This window comes from Saprolegnia diclina, assembly GCF_000281045.1.
Source record: "Saprolegnia diclina VS20 unplaced genomic scaffold supercont1.6, whole genome shotgun sequence".
In the NCBI taxonomy this organism is placed as follows: Eukaryota; Oomycota; class Saprolegniomycetes; order Saprolegniales; family Saprolegniaceae; genus Saprolegnia; species Saprolegnia diclina.
Window position 1 is genome coordinate 187,495 of NW_008246073.1, and position 11,198 is coordinate 198,692.

Sequence of the window (11,198 nt, forward strand, 5' to 3'; positions counted from 1 at the left end):
TCAACGCCGGCGCCGTACGGGCCTGGTGTCACGGGTGCACGCCATCTTCGCCAAGTCTAGGTGCTATTCATGTCGGCGCTACTCTTAACCTCTATATGTGACGAATACAATATGTCTTTTGATATGGTCAATCTCTGTCGCATCCTTTGCTGTGTGATTCATGCCTCGTACGCTGTAAAGAAATTGCGTTCCGTTCGTTCATCCGGCTCAAATGCTACGTTTTCGCTTTGATACCTCGATATATGGCTCACGTTTACTTGTCCGTGTCCGCAACTGCTGGCACGGAGGGACATCAATCTTCTTCTTCTTCGTGCTGTTCACTGGACCGAGAAAATCGTGCTGTTCACTGGACCGAGAAAGTCGACACAAGCAGATGTCGGTCCTTTTTCGACCATGCTCGCTCCACGTCCATAACAATGTTTTTGCTTGCGAACGCACTTCGGCCACCTCGCCCGACAACCATGACGAATATATCCTCGATAAGGAATATACATGTCATGATTGGCACCAGCAGCGTAGACTAGAGATGACAATGAATGCGCCACTGGCAGTCAATAGCTGCAGTTCGTCACCTAGAGCAAACGGGGGGAGCCATCGGGTGACGCTCAAGCGAGCAACTACAAACCCAGCTGCACACACTCGAGGATGCCACGTGCTCGTCCCATTGAAGTCTACGAATGAACCGACTATGAATGGAGCCACAATAGTGCGTCGATCGGAAGGATGGTCCCCGCACCCTCTCTGACGAAGGTTAGGTCACTCTGACAAGGGCTAGGGCAATGGATCTGCATGCATGTACGACGGGCATCAACGGGCTAGCGCAGGAACAATATGTGTACTGCAGGAGCACATTTGACCACACATTCACTACAATAGTACTAGTAGTACAATAAATGATCTCGACCAAAGAGACAACTTTCTTACTTTCTCTGCCTCTCGCCAACTTAAGGTTAGTGCAGTCGACAATGTACTAGCGAGGAGCATGAGCGCCTGTGTACTCGTTGCCTCTCAGTGTCCTTTGTCGTACTAGTATATCAATAATACTAGTGTACGGATGGACACCCACCGCAAAGCAAGTAGAAGGACGGAGCTGGCAGCACGCCACGCCAAACCTTTCACATTCGATATGTACGAATATTAAAACGTACAGGTTGTACGGCGACCAGGGATTGGCTGCCGGATACGTAGTATAGATAGGGACATTTGTAGGGTGGCGTCCGGATACGAAGCTTCGACATTTTTTCGAGCGCAGTTTAGGCTTCCACACAATCCAAGGACGACCAAGCATGGGCCGTGAAGACCGACGTGGCGAGAACCTCATCGAGGGCAAGAACATCGAGTTCACGACGACGTCGGGCCTGGACGTCGTCCCGACCTTCGAGGCGCTGGGCCTCAAGGAAGACCTGCTGCGTGGCATCTACGCCTACGGCTTTGAGAAGCCGTCGGCCATCCAGCAGCGCGCGATCAAGCCGGCCGTCCAGGGCCGCGACCTCATTGCGCAGTCGCAGTCGGGTACGGGTAAGACGGCAGTCTTCTCGATCTCGATCCTGCAGTCGCTCGACTGCAGCAGCAACGAGACGCAGGCGCTCGTGCTCAGCCCGACGCGCGAGCTCGCCGAGCAGACGCAGAAGGTGCTCTTGGCCCTTGGCGACTACATGAACGTGCAGTGCCATGCGTGCATTGGTGGCAAGTCCATTGGCGAAGACATTCGCCGCCTCGACTTTGGCGTCCAAGTCGTCTCGGGCACGCCGGGCCGCGTCTTTGACATGATCCGCCGCCGCAACCTGCGCACGCGCAACATCAAAATGCTCGTCATTGACGAAGCCGACGAGATGCTCAACAAGGGCTTCAAGGAACAGATCTACGACATTTACCGGTACGACCCAACCACACCAACCTGGAAAAGGGCCCATCGTGTGCGTAGGTACTTGCCGCCGTCGACGCAGGTGCTGCTCATCAGTGCGACCATGCCGGCCGAAGTGCTCGAGATGACCAAAAAGTTTATGAACGAGCCCGTCAAGGTGCTCGTGAAGCGCGATGAGCTGACGCTCGAGGGCATCAAGCAGTTCTTCGTCGCTGTCGAGAAGGAAGAGTGGAAGTTTGACACGCTCTGCGACCTCTACGACACGCTCACGATCACGCAGGCCGTGATCTTTTGCAACACAAAGCGAAAGGTCGACTGGCTCACGACCAAGATGCGCGAAGCCAACTTTACGGTCGCGTCCATGCACGGCGATATGCCCCAGAAGGAGCGTGACGCGATCATGCAGGAGTTCCGGTCGGGCGGCTCGCGCGTGCTCATCACGACCGACATCTGGGGCCGCGGTCTCGACGTGCAGCAGGTGTCGCTCGTCATTTGTTACGATCTCCCGAGCAACCGCGAACTCTACATCCATCGGTAGCCACCTCCTTTGAGTGTGCAGTTGTGATACGGCTTATTGTGTAGCATTGGCCGATCGGGTCGATTTGGCCGCAAGGGTGTGGCCATCAACTTTGTCAAGGACGAGGACATTCGCATCCTCCGCGATATCGAGCAGTTTTACTCGACGCAGATCGACGAGATGCCGATGAACGTCGCCGACCTCATTTAAGAAGACCGCCGATACCAGTGTCGCGACTAATACTACGTGCTATCTACGACAATTTGTAGCCCTCGCACGCGCTGGTCCTTGATCTTTCCGCGTCCGTGGTCGTCACTGCGACCGACTTTGCTATGTGCCTTGTGTTTCGGCACTGTATGCTTGTGGTACACAACCTTGGTCCATCTCTATCTCGTTGGCTGTCTGTGGCAGTAGTTGCCTTATACAGTGGTGGAGCACTGGGTATTCCTATCCACACAGCTCTCGAACCACAAGGTCGAGACAAGGCAATATGTTTGTATCAATCTATCAGTAGATAGTCCGACCGAGAAACCGTTAGGATGGGACTGTCAGGAGCCTGTGGCCAGGGCTCCGGCAGTCAGCTAGTTTTAGTTGCCTATTGGCCTCATAGTACACACGCCAGTGTTTGGGAGTACGGCCTCCCTTTGGCGTTGTCTTCGAAGCGGAAACGGTCACACTGACTCGACCAAGGGAATACCTATTCGCTTGATTTCATTCAACATGAAAGGAATCTAAGAGCTCTTATACAGGTCTACCCGTGCATGTTATAGAGTGTGCAGTCGTGTCCTGGGGTATCGTAAAAACGGTCATGCGTGGCGGGGGCGCTTGTGCCTGTACGTCCGTCGCCTCCTCGTCGAGACGCGAGAGCTTCTTCTTGCAGCCCATTACTGCGTCCGCGACGCTCGCCATAGCCTTCGTCTTGGCACGGTGCACGTCCCATTCGGCCTTGGACACTTGGCCCGGCTGGGGCATCTTGGTCCAGTGGACAAAGCCGTCATTCCAACGGGATTCGGTTTTGGCCAGGACGTGATTCCGAAAGAGGACTTGAACGTTCGAGCAAACCGTCCGCTCTTGGTAAAAGTGGACTCGTTGATGTTTGGGTCGTCCAAGAACGCTCGCACCGTCTTGCAGTCGTCGCAATGCGTCGGGTCCAGCGCCACGTCGCGCATCCCAAAATCCACAATCGAGGGCAGCGGCGGCGTCGCCTCGTACCGAGTTACGACTGCCAACGCGAGCGGTCGAAAAGCCGCGACGGTGCGCGGGAGACGCTCAACTAGAGGCACGAGAAAGTCGCGCGTGGCAAAGATGTCGGTCGGTAGCGCCTCCAGCCATGCGCTCAGAAATGGCGTGAGCGAGTCCGGCGCCAAGTAGTGAAGGAGTCTCTCCGCCGCGAGCAAAAGGGCCCACCCCATGCACGTAATGTATTCCGCGCTCCATTCGTCGCTGTCGGGCCACGCCACTTTGTCGAGCAGCGACGGGATCGAGCGGTGGATGTAGTCCACGATGAGCGAACCCAAGACACCGAGGTCGACTCGGTTTCTCGCCAACGGACCGATGGCGCGCAGTATCAGAAGGCCGTAGCGCGCCACGCACTTTTCAAAGAGGGCGGCGTCGAGACGATGTGCCCTTTGCGCCAACACGAGCACGCTGCGGACAACGTCGACGTCAGTGACGCTTTGCGGCGCGAGCACATAGGCCGAGTCGTCCGAGTCGTCCGAGTGGTGGCGCGGCCGTCGCTCTGGGACTTGGTCCAACGCAACAAAGATGGTATCGAGAACGCTCTCTGACAGCGGCAGTAATGGCTGGGCGAGCGCGGCCGAGGCCAGACCGACCGCAACGACCGTGAGTGGATTCGAGTCCGCGGCTAGCTTGGACAGAACAGAAGGGCGCGCTGGAAAGAGATATGCGTCGACTGCAGCGACGAGCACCGGTGGCAAGCAGTGGCCCAAATAGTTGGCATCGGCCCGTTGCGGCGCTGTCGTCACGTAGTGTTCGAGCAAGAGCATGGGCGTGAGCAAGTCCGAGGCGCGGCCGGGCCAGTTCTTGTTGAGAAGGTCAATCACGGACGTCGCTCGCACGACGTCGTAGCAGCTAGAGCTGGATTCGATAAACACGTCGTGATTGGCTGCAATGGATGTCAACATGACTTCGCTGTCGTCGCAACGGCCGAACCCTCTGCGACGGCGCCGTTCGAGGACGCGGTCGCGCAGCTAACGACTGACAAAGCCGCGTTGCGGGTGCTCGCGCCATCGCACGCAGCGCTGTCAGCGACTGTGCATGACGCTTAAGAAGCTCAAGGGCACGCTCTCGTTGAAGAACTAGGTTGAAGAAACCACGACGCACAGTGCGTGCGGGGTCTCGTCTCGCTTGATCACTATGCTCACGCGACAGGTTCGCAGCTCGCGGATGCCAAAAACGTCGGGCATTGCCTCCCGCCGGTCCCCGTCACCGCCGTCGACAGCTTCCTCTTTGGTCCTTGCCTGTCGATCGTGTCGGTGCATGGCTTGCGCTGGATCGCACCAAGTCACCGTTGATGCCCAGCATCGCTGCCGCCGTGAAGACGGTGCAGTCGCTTGCAGCTACATCCGACAAGAACAAGCCAGTACCAGTCTCAAAACGGCCTCGTTGACCTAGGTTCCTGCGGAGTGGGCTGGTACGAAACCTCGTTTTGAGAGAAAGTGAAACTGATAGTCAAGTGTCCGTTGTACGGATCGATGGAAACGGACAGGACAGACAGACAAATAATCCCCGTGGGCTGATGTAACCAGAGGTTCCCACCCGTATATATTTTTATTCCCTTGCTTTATTCCCTTGCCTCGTCAAGTAGTCAAATGGGCCCAAAACATAGCGAGATAGCGAGTGCTCGATTGCACATCATTTGCAAACGCAAATTCTTTTTTTACGTTGACTGCTTACAAAAGCCTCAAGCGCTTGGCTGGCGGCACCTCCGTTTCCCTCGTCTCGTCTTCATGTGTCGCGTCTCGCAGCTTGTGCTTCAATTGCTCGATGAATGCCGTCACACGCGCCAACATCGCGACCTTCGCTTTGTGCGCGCGCCACTCGGGCTCTGAGACTTGACCCGGCTGCCGTACTTTTTCAAGGCGCACCGAACCCTCGAGAAATATTCGATCCTTGTCCGCGGGATCCGTGTCGACAAAGCAGAGACGGGCGGCGTCTGCGTCCCCAATGCGCACGAGGTTCGGGCACAGCTCGTTTCTACCGCAATGACAGGGCTGCGACGCCTTGTCGGCTTCGCGCGCAAATTCGTGGGCATTACGACACTGGTAGCAATGTTCATTGTCGAGGCTTGGGTGTGGTTGCATTTCAAAGTTGGTGACGTCTGGCAGCGGCGGCTCGGCAGCGAACCGCTCGACGACCGTCTTTGCCACTAGCCGATAGACTGCAGAGGCTTGGTCAAGGCGCACCACAACCGGCAAGAGCAGACTGTCGATGGCATCGAGCGTCGTCGGCAGAGTTTGCAACCACCTCGCAGCAAAGGCAAGGGTAAGGTTTGGCGCCACAAGCTTCAACGCGAGCACCGTGTCGAGGAAGAGAAAGACGCCGATCTGGGTGGCAGCGTCGTCCTCGGCCGCGTACACGGGGCGGCGCCACGCCTTTTCCCACACCGAGTTGTCCGCGAGCGTCTCGGCCACACTATCGACGTAGTCGACAAGCAGTGGGCTTAAAAGCGCCGTGTCTTCAAGTTGCGACGTGATCGAGGCGACGGCAGGGAGCATCCCGAGACCCCAAATGCCCGTGCACGTGGCAAATAGCCCAGCGTCAAATCGCTGCGTGAGACTCGCCAAGGCAAGAACGGCGGCAGGGACATCGATGCGGTGTCGAAGAGCAGCTGCATAATCTTGTGGCATCGCTCGCACGGCCTCGAGGATCTCGTCCACCACGGCCACCGGCAGTGGGAGCAAGGGCTGGCAGCGCGCCGCCGACGCCAGACCCACAGCAATATCCTGGAGTAGGTCAAGGCCGTGGGTTGGTAGATCAAAGCTCATGACCGCCGGGAGCGCTGGAAAGAGGTAGGCGTCAATGGCTGTGACGAGAACCGGCGGGAGGCGTACGTAGTTAGCGTCGTAGAGTTGCGCCACCGTCGTTTGCACATAGTGCTCAAGCAAGAGAAGACCCTTGAGAAAGATTGGGCCACGGTTTTGTAAACGTTTGTTGGTGAGCAGACCCGGCGTTGCCCGCACGACATGGTAGCAGCGCTTGAAGAGCTCAGCGTCGAGCGCCTGACCAAGCGATGGGCACACGGGCGACTCAGTGTCGAGGCCAGCTAAGCTCGTGAGCAGATGGAGAGCTTCATCTGCATGCGTCCTGATCCAGCGCTGGACGAGTCGAAGCACGGCAGTCTCCAGCGGGCCCCAGCCATGCATCGCCAAGAGACTGTGGATGACGGGTGCGATATCGACCAACGGAAGCACGTCCTCGACCGTGATGTAGTCCGAAATAAAGAGACTGGAGAGCTCGACGTTCTTTAGGGCCACCAAGATCCGCTGCATGCGCTTGAGGTGCCGCGGGACGTGTTGCTGCTGTCGTTCGACCGACAAGTAGATACGCATGGCGTGCGACTCGATGGGCAAGGGATTTGAGACGTGAAAGATGGACATGGCCGCCAGCACGAGCTCCCGCGTCTTTGAAATACCAAGGTACGCATCATCATCGTCCTTGTTGTCCTGTGCCGTGAGCCGCTGCGCCAAAATGAAAAAGGCTTTGGCCATCCCGACCAAGTTCAACCGGTGGCGCTTGGGCCAAAAGACAATGGCGCGTGATGGTCCATGAAACTCGGGGGCAGTTGGCGGCGGCAACGACAAGAAACCTTCGATGGTCGTGCGACGGCAGTCGCGGACAACGTCATCTGGAATGCCGCACGACGGATGCGGCAAAAACGTCTCGATCGTCGTGCCGGTGAGATCGGCGAGGCCGACGTCGTAGCATCCCGTCGCGACAAGAGCGTCCACAAACGCCATGTCCAGACCCATGAGCGACTCAAACGAGAGTCGGTCGTCAGACGTAAAAAGCTCCGTGCCGACGCGCTGGATCGTTGCGACGCCCGACTGCCCGAGAGCCTTGAATGCTGCGATCGCAGCGTCAAGCGTCGGCGGCACCAAGTGCATCGGTCCGTCAATGTAGTACAATCGATAGACAAGGGCGACGCGGCGCCCGGACGTGATCGCTTCAGATGTGATCGTCGTCGAGAGAAATGTGGCAGCGAACGCGGTCTCGACCAGCGGCGTGTTGTCATCAACTGTATGCGACTGGCCACCGTACGTGAGCGTGAGAGCGCCGCCTTTGTGGGCAGACGGAAGCCATAGGATGACGACGCCAAAGGTCGTAGCGCATATGGCCTCGTCATCGGTCGGACGCAAACAAAAGCTCTCGGCGTCCCCGATGTCGTCGACGACCATGTGCGACAGCACCATCTTGGCGTCGCTTGACGGCACGACGGCATCGACAGAGCCGTCGTACACTGTGGAGAGCATGTCGTCGTAGTGCTGCGCGTAGCGTTGATCAATGACAATGTCGGAGGACGGGATGACCTTCGTGTCGGGGTACAAGGTCGCAATCTGCTTTGCTTGCGCAGCGCCGAGCGGCCACGAGAGCGGCTCGTCCATGCCGGCGAGCGTCAAGAGGATGGGCGCTGGGTGCGGTAGTGCGCCGCTCGCAGCAAATGTGCTCGGCGCGTGGAGCAGGTCGTACGCAGCTTCGAACGCGGCCGTGCTTGGGTTCGACATGGCACTCAAAAAATAGCATGAACAATACCGCCGGCCGCAATGAAACGGTCGGCTGGCACCAGTCAATTGGCCGTTTGGGAATACTTGAAGAGTATTTGAGTAATTTGTAATTGGCATTTATTGCATAATTGTTTTGCAATATGCTGCTCCGGCATCGAGCCCACAGAGGATGCATCGCCTGCAGATTCTCCGAGATGCAGGCAAATACAAGGACCAAGGTATGGTATATACCTCCGCAAGCTTGTCTTGTTCCCACTGAGTGCCACCAAGGGTATTATATGCAATGACGGCGCGTTGAGTGTGTTCAATTACTTGTGATGCTGCCGGGGTCGCTTCGACGCGGGTGCTTGATTCTCCTTCTCGTGTCGTTGGGTCCGAGCTGCGATCGACCGTAGTTGCTCCCTGGCATTGGCCACAATCGGGCTGTGCTCGCCATTTTCTGGATGGCAACCGCGTGTGCCTTCCACGCGGACTCCGTCACTTGGCCAGGCTGGGGCAGCTTCAAATTGGTACGGGAAGATCCATTGTAGCTCGAAGGCGAGGCGAGACGGGTCGAATGAGCATTGATAATGCAAGTGATCGCATCGCACCGACGATATTGGTGTGAGTTTAGCTTGGCCTCGTCGGGGCTCTGCACAAACTTGCGCACGTCGCTGCATTGCGCACAGTGCGTCGGATCCAGCTCAATGTCGCACATTGCAAAGCTGACCTACATCGGCAGTGTCGGAAGCGCTTCAAAGCGCACAATCAGCGGGCGTGCCAACCGCCAGAGCACCTTGACCGTTGAGCCGTGCATCGCGGCAGGTGCAGCGAGTGTACTTGGGAGCGCCACAAGTCATACCCGAAGGAACGGGGTACCGTTCGTGGGCGAAAGCCGCTGGAGAAGGTCGACCGCATCGAGCAAGAGGCGTACACCAATCGCGTCGGAAGTATCGCGGTACATCCTATCGTCTTTAGACCAGCTGGAGCGCCAATAGTTGGGTGAGACGAGTGTCGTGGGCCCGCGGCGGAGGTACGCACGCATTCACGAAGGGGGTGACCTTGCTAAAGTTGGGGCAATGCCGGGTACGGAGGGTCCGTAGCGCCGGCAGCAACTTGAGGTCCCAGAGTTTGACACATTTCTCAAAAAATGCCGCGTCGACTCGGTTTGTCGCGAGCGCCAAGTGGAGGATGCTCTGGATGACCTTCACTCGCATGCATAGCACCGTGTGCCCGTTGAGTGTTGGGTCGGTCACGGCACGTACAATGCAGTCAATCACTGTCCATGACAGCGGCAGCGATGGCTATCACGCTGCCGCAGAGGCAAGACCGACGGCAACCACGCGGACCATGTCGGTAGCCGTGCTTGGCCATGATCGACGGGCGCGGTGCAAAGAGGTAGGCATCGACAGCAGCAACAAGCACCGGTGGGAGGCGGTGGCCGACGTAGTTGGCTTTGTGCAGTTGTGGCGCCGTCGTCGTCACGAAATGTTCGAGCAGCAGAATGTTCTTGACAAAGTCCGAGTTGCGACCATACCAGTCTTCCTCGGTGCCAAAAGAATTCGGGACAAGACCGGGCATCGCCAGCACGATGTCATAACACCGCTAGAAATGCTCGACCTGGAGAGGCTGTCGGAGTGGTGGGCATACCGACTTCTCGTTGTTGACGAGGCCAGCCAAGTTCGTGAGCAGCTGAAGAAGTTCGAGTATTTTACAATCCAGCGCTGGACGAGCCCGAACATCGCTGGCTAGAGCAGCTCCCAGCCATGCATGACGAAGAGATCGTGGAGCCAGACGGCAATACCGACAAAGGTAATGGTGAGCACGTCGCGTACGAAGGCGACCGTGAGATCAAAGTCGTCGAGCACATCCAGAATGAGCTGGAGCTTCTGGAGCGGCGAGAGAGGTCCACTGTTGCGAGTGCCTGTGACGAGCGATAGTCGCTGTCTACAAAGGTCATGTTCGGAATCCTGCATTGCAAGCGTGCCAGTTTTGGTACCGTGGAAGACAAAGAAAGCCGCAAGACATAGCTCGCGAAGCTCGTCGGGGCCTTTTCCACTTCGTGGCGCCGTGAGTTCAGAGACAACCATGTCGACGATGTTCGGTGCACAAGCCATGCGCGGTGGCGCTTGGGCCAAAAAGCGAGGACGGGGCGGGGCGCTTGCCAGTCACTTATGATCGGTGGGTGGTACAAGAGCGCCTGCGGGGTCAAGGGATTGTACAAAACAGTTTATATCCTTGCGGATCGCACACGAAACGCACTTCGGGATCGCCGAGGTGCGCGATGGCGGCCTCGTACGCCGCCGTCGCAGGGTTCATTGCGAAAGTGCAAAGTCTATCGATGAAATCAATCCCGTCTGGTTTAGACAGCCAAATCCATAATAGCAAGCGGTTTTCTTAAAAAACAAAATGGGCGCCAACAGCTACAACAACGCAGCGAAAGGCGGGTCGAGTCACCATTGCCGCGCTACGCGACCGAGCATGGCACTAAAGACATCGAGGACTACGTTTTAAATATACATGGACCGAGCTTGCTGGTGCGGGACCACGTGTACGTGTTGACGAGGGCTTGTACTGTACGTCGGAAGCCTTAGAGCCAACGAGGAAACCAGCTCAACGTGTGCCAAGTTGCTGAAATGCGTCTGCGAAGCGACCGCGTCAGCACGACTAGTCGTCCACTACACTAGACACCGTAATGCACATGACATTAGAGAGGACTCATGGTCGCTTCTAGCTGCATGTTCATAAACGCATCGTCAGGGAGGGACATGGTACATCATCCTTCCTGAATTTGACCATTATGGGGTGACAGAGCCCTAGTTTTTGCCGCCACTGCCGCCTTGGTTGCCACCCAAATGGTTGCCTTGCTTGCCGACGCCGCCGCTCATGTTGCCCGTCGTGTGGGCGCCGCCGTGGGCGTGGGGCTCGGGCTTGTGCCCGCCGTCGTGGTGCTTTGTCGTGTTGGGCCACCCCGTCGCGTTGCTCTGGCCGCCGCCGTGGTCGTTTCCGTGTGGCATCGTGCTTCTTTGAAAGTGAGCGTCGAGTTGTCTGCGTCAAGAGTCGTTGGCTCGCGTCCCACGTCTCGAGAAGCTTC

At 57.3% G+C, this 11,198-nt stretch overlaps 6 protein-coding genes across 6 annotated transcripts; 1 reads left to right on the forward strand and 5 right to left on the reverse strand.

The window, feature by feature from the left end:
• Window positions 1–1,217: 1,217 nt before the first annotated feature.
• SDRG_02564 (eukaryotic initiation factor 4A-III) lies at window positions 1,218–2,681 on the forward strand. The gene is made up of 3 exons (XM_008608160.1): window positions 1,218–1,876; window positions 1,925–2,398; window positions 2,447–2,681. The coding sequence occupies exons 1-3, from the start codon at window positions 1,287–1,289 to the stop codon at window positions 2,589–2,591; spliced, it is 1,209 nt and encodes a 402-aa protein (XP_008606382.1). The 5' UTR covers window positions 1,218–1,286; the 3' UTR covers window positions 2,592–2,681.
• A 506-nt stretch (window positions 2,682–3,187) lies between these two features.
• On the reverse strand, window positions 3,188–4,525 carry SDRG_02565 (hypothetical protein; the record flags this gene model as incomplete). The annotated part of the gene is made up of 2 exons (XM_008608161.1): window positions 3,188–3,212; window positions 3,444–4,525. The coding sequence occupies 2 exons, from the start codon at window positions 4,523–4,525 to the stop codon at window positions 3,188–3,190; spliced, it is 1,107 nt and encodes a 368-aa protein (XP_008606383.1).
• A 723-nt stretch (window positions 4,526–5,248) lies between these two features.
• On the reverse strand, window positions 5,249–8,128 carry SDRG_02566 (hypothetical protein). Its single transcript, XM_008608162.1, has one exon. The coding sequence runs from the start codon at window positions 8,123–8,125 to the stop codon at window positions 5,294–5,296; it is 2,832 nt and encodes a 943-aa protein (XP_008606384.1). The 5' UTR covers window positions 8,126–8,128; the 3' UTR covers window positions 5,249–5,293.
• Window positions 8,129–9,078: 950 nt separating this feature from the next.
• On the reverse strand, window positions 9,079–9,685 carry SDRG_02567 (hypothetical protein; the record flags this gene model as incomplete). Its single annotated transcript, XM_008608163.1, has 2 exons — window positions 9,079–9,383; window positions 9,454–9,685. 2 exons carry the CDS (start codon window positions 9,683–9,685, stop codon window positions 9,079–9,081), a joined length of 537 nt encoding a protein of 178 aa, XP_008606385.1.
• A 167-nt stretch (window positions 9,686–9,852) lies between these two features.
• SDRG_02568 (hypothetical protein) lies at window positions 9,853–10,423 on the reverse strand (the record flags this gene model as incomplete). Its single annotated transcript, XM_008608164.1, has 2 exons — window positions 9,853–10,047; window positions 10,367–10,423. The coding sequence occupies 2 exons, from the start codon at window positions 10,421–10,423 to the stop codon at window positions 9,853–9,855; spliced, it is 252 nt and encodes an 83-aa protein (XP_008606386.1).
• Window positions 10,424–10,920: 497 nt separating this feature from the next.
• SDRG_02569 (hypothetical protein) lies at window positions 10,921–11,121 on the reverse strand (the record flags this gene model as incomplete). Its single annotated transcript, XM_008608165.1, has 1 exon — window positions 10,921–11,121. One exon carries the CDS (start codon window positions 11,119–11,121, stop codon window positions 10,921–10,923), a length of 201 nt encoding a protein of 66 aa, XP_008606387.1.
• Between the last annotated feature and the right edge of the window lie 77 nt (window positions 11,122–11,198).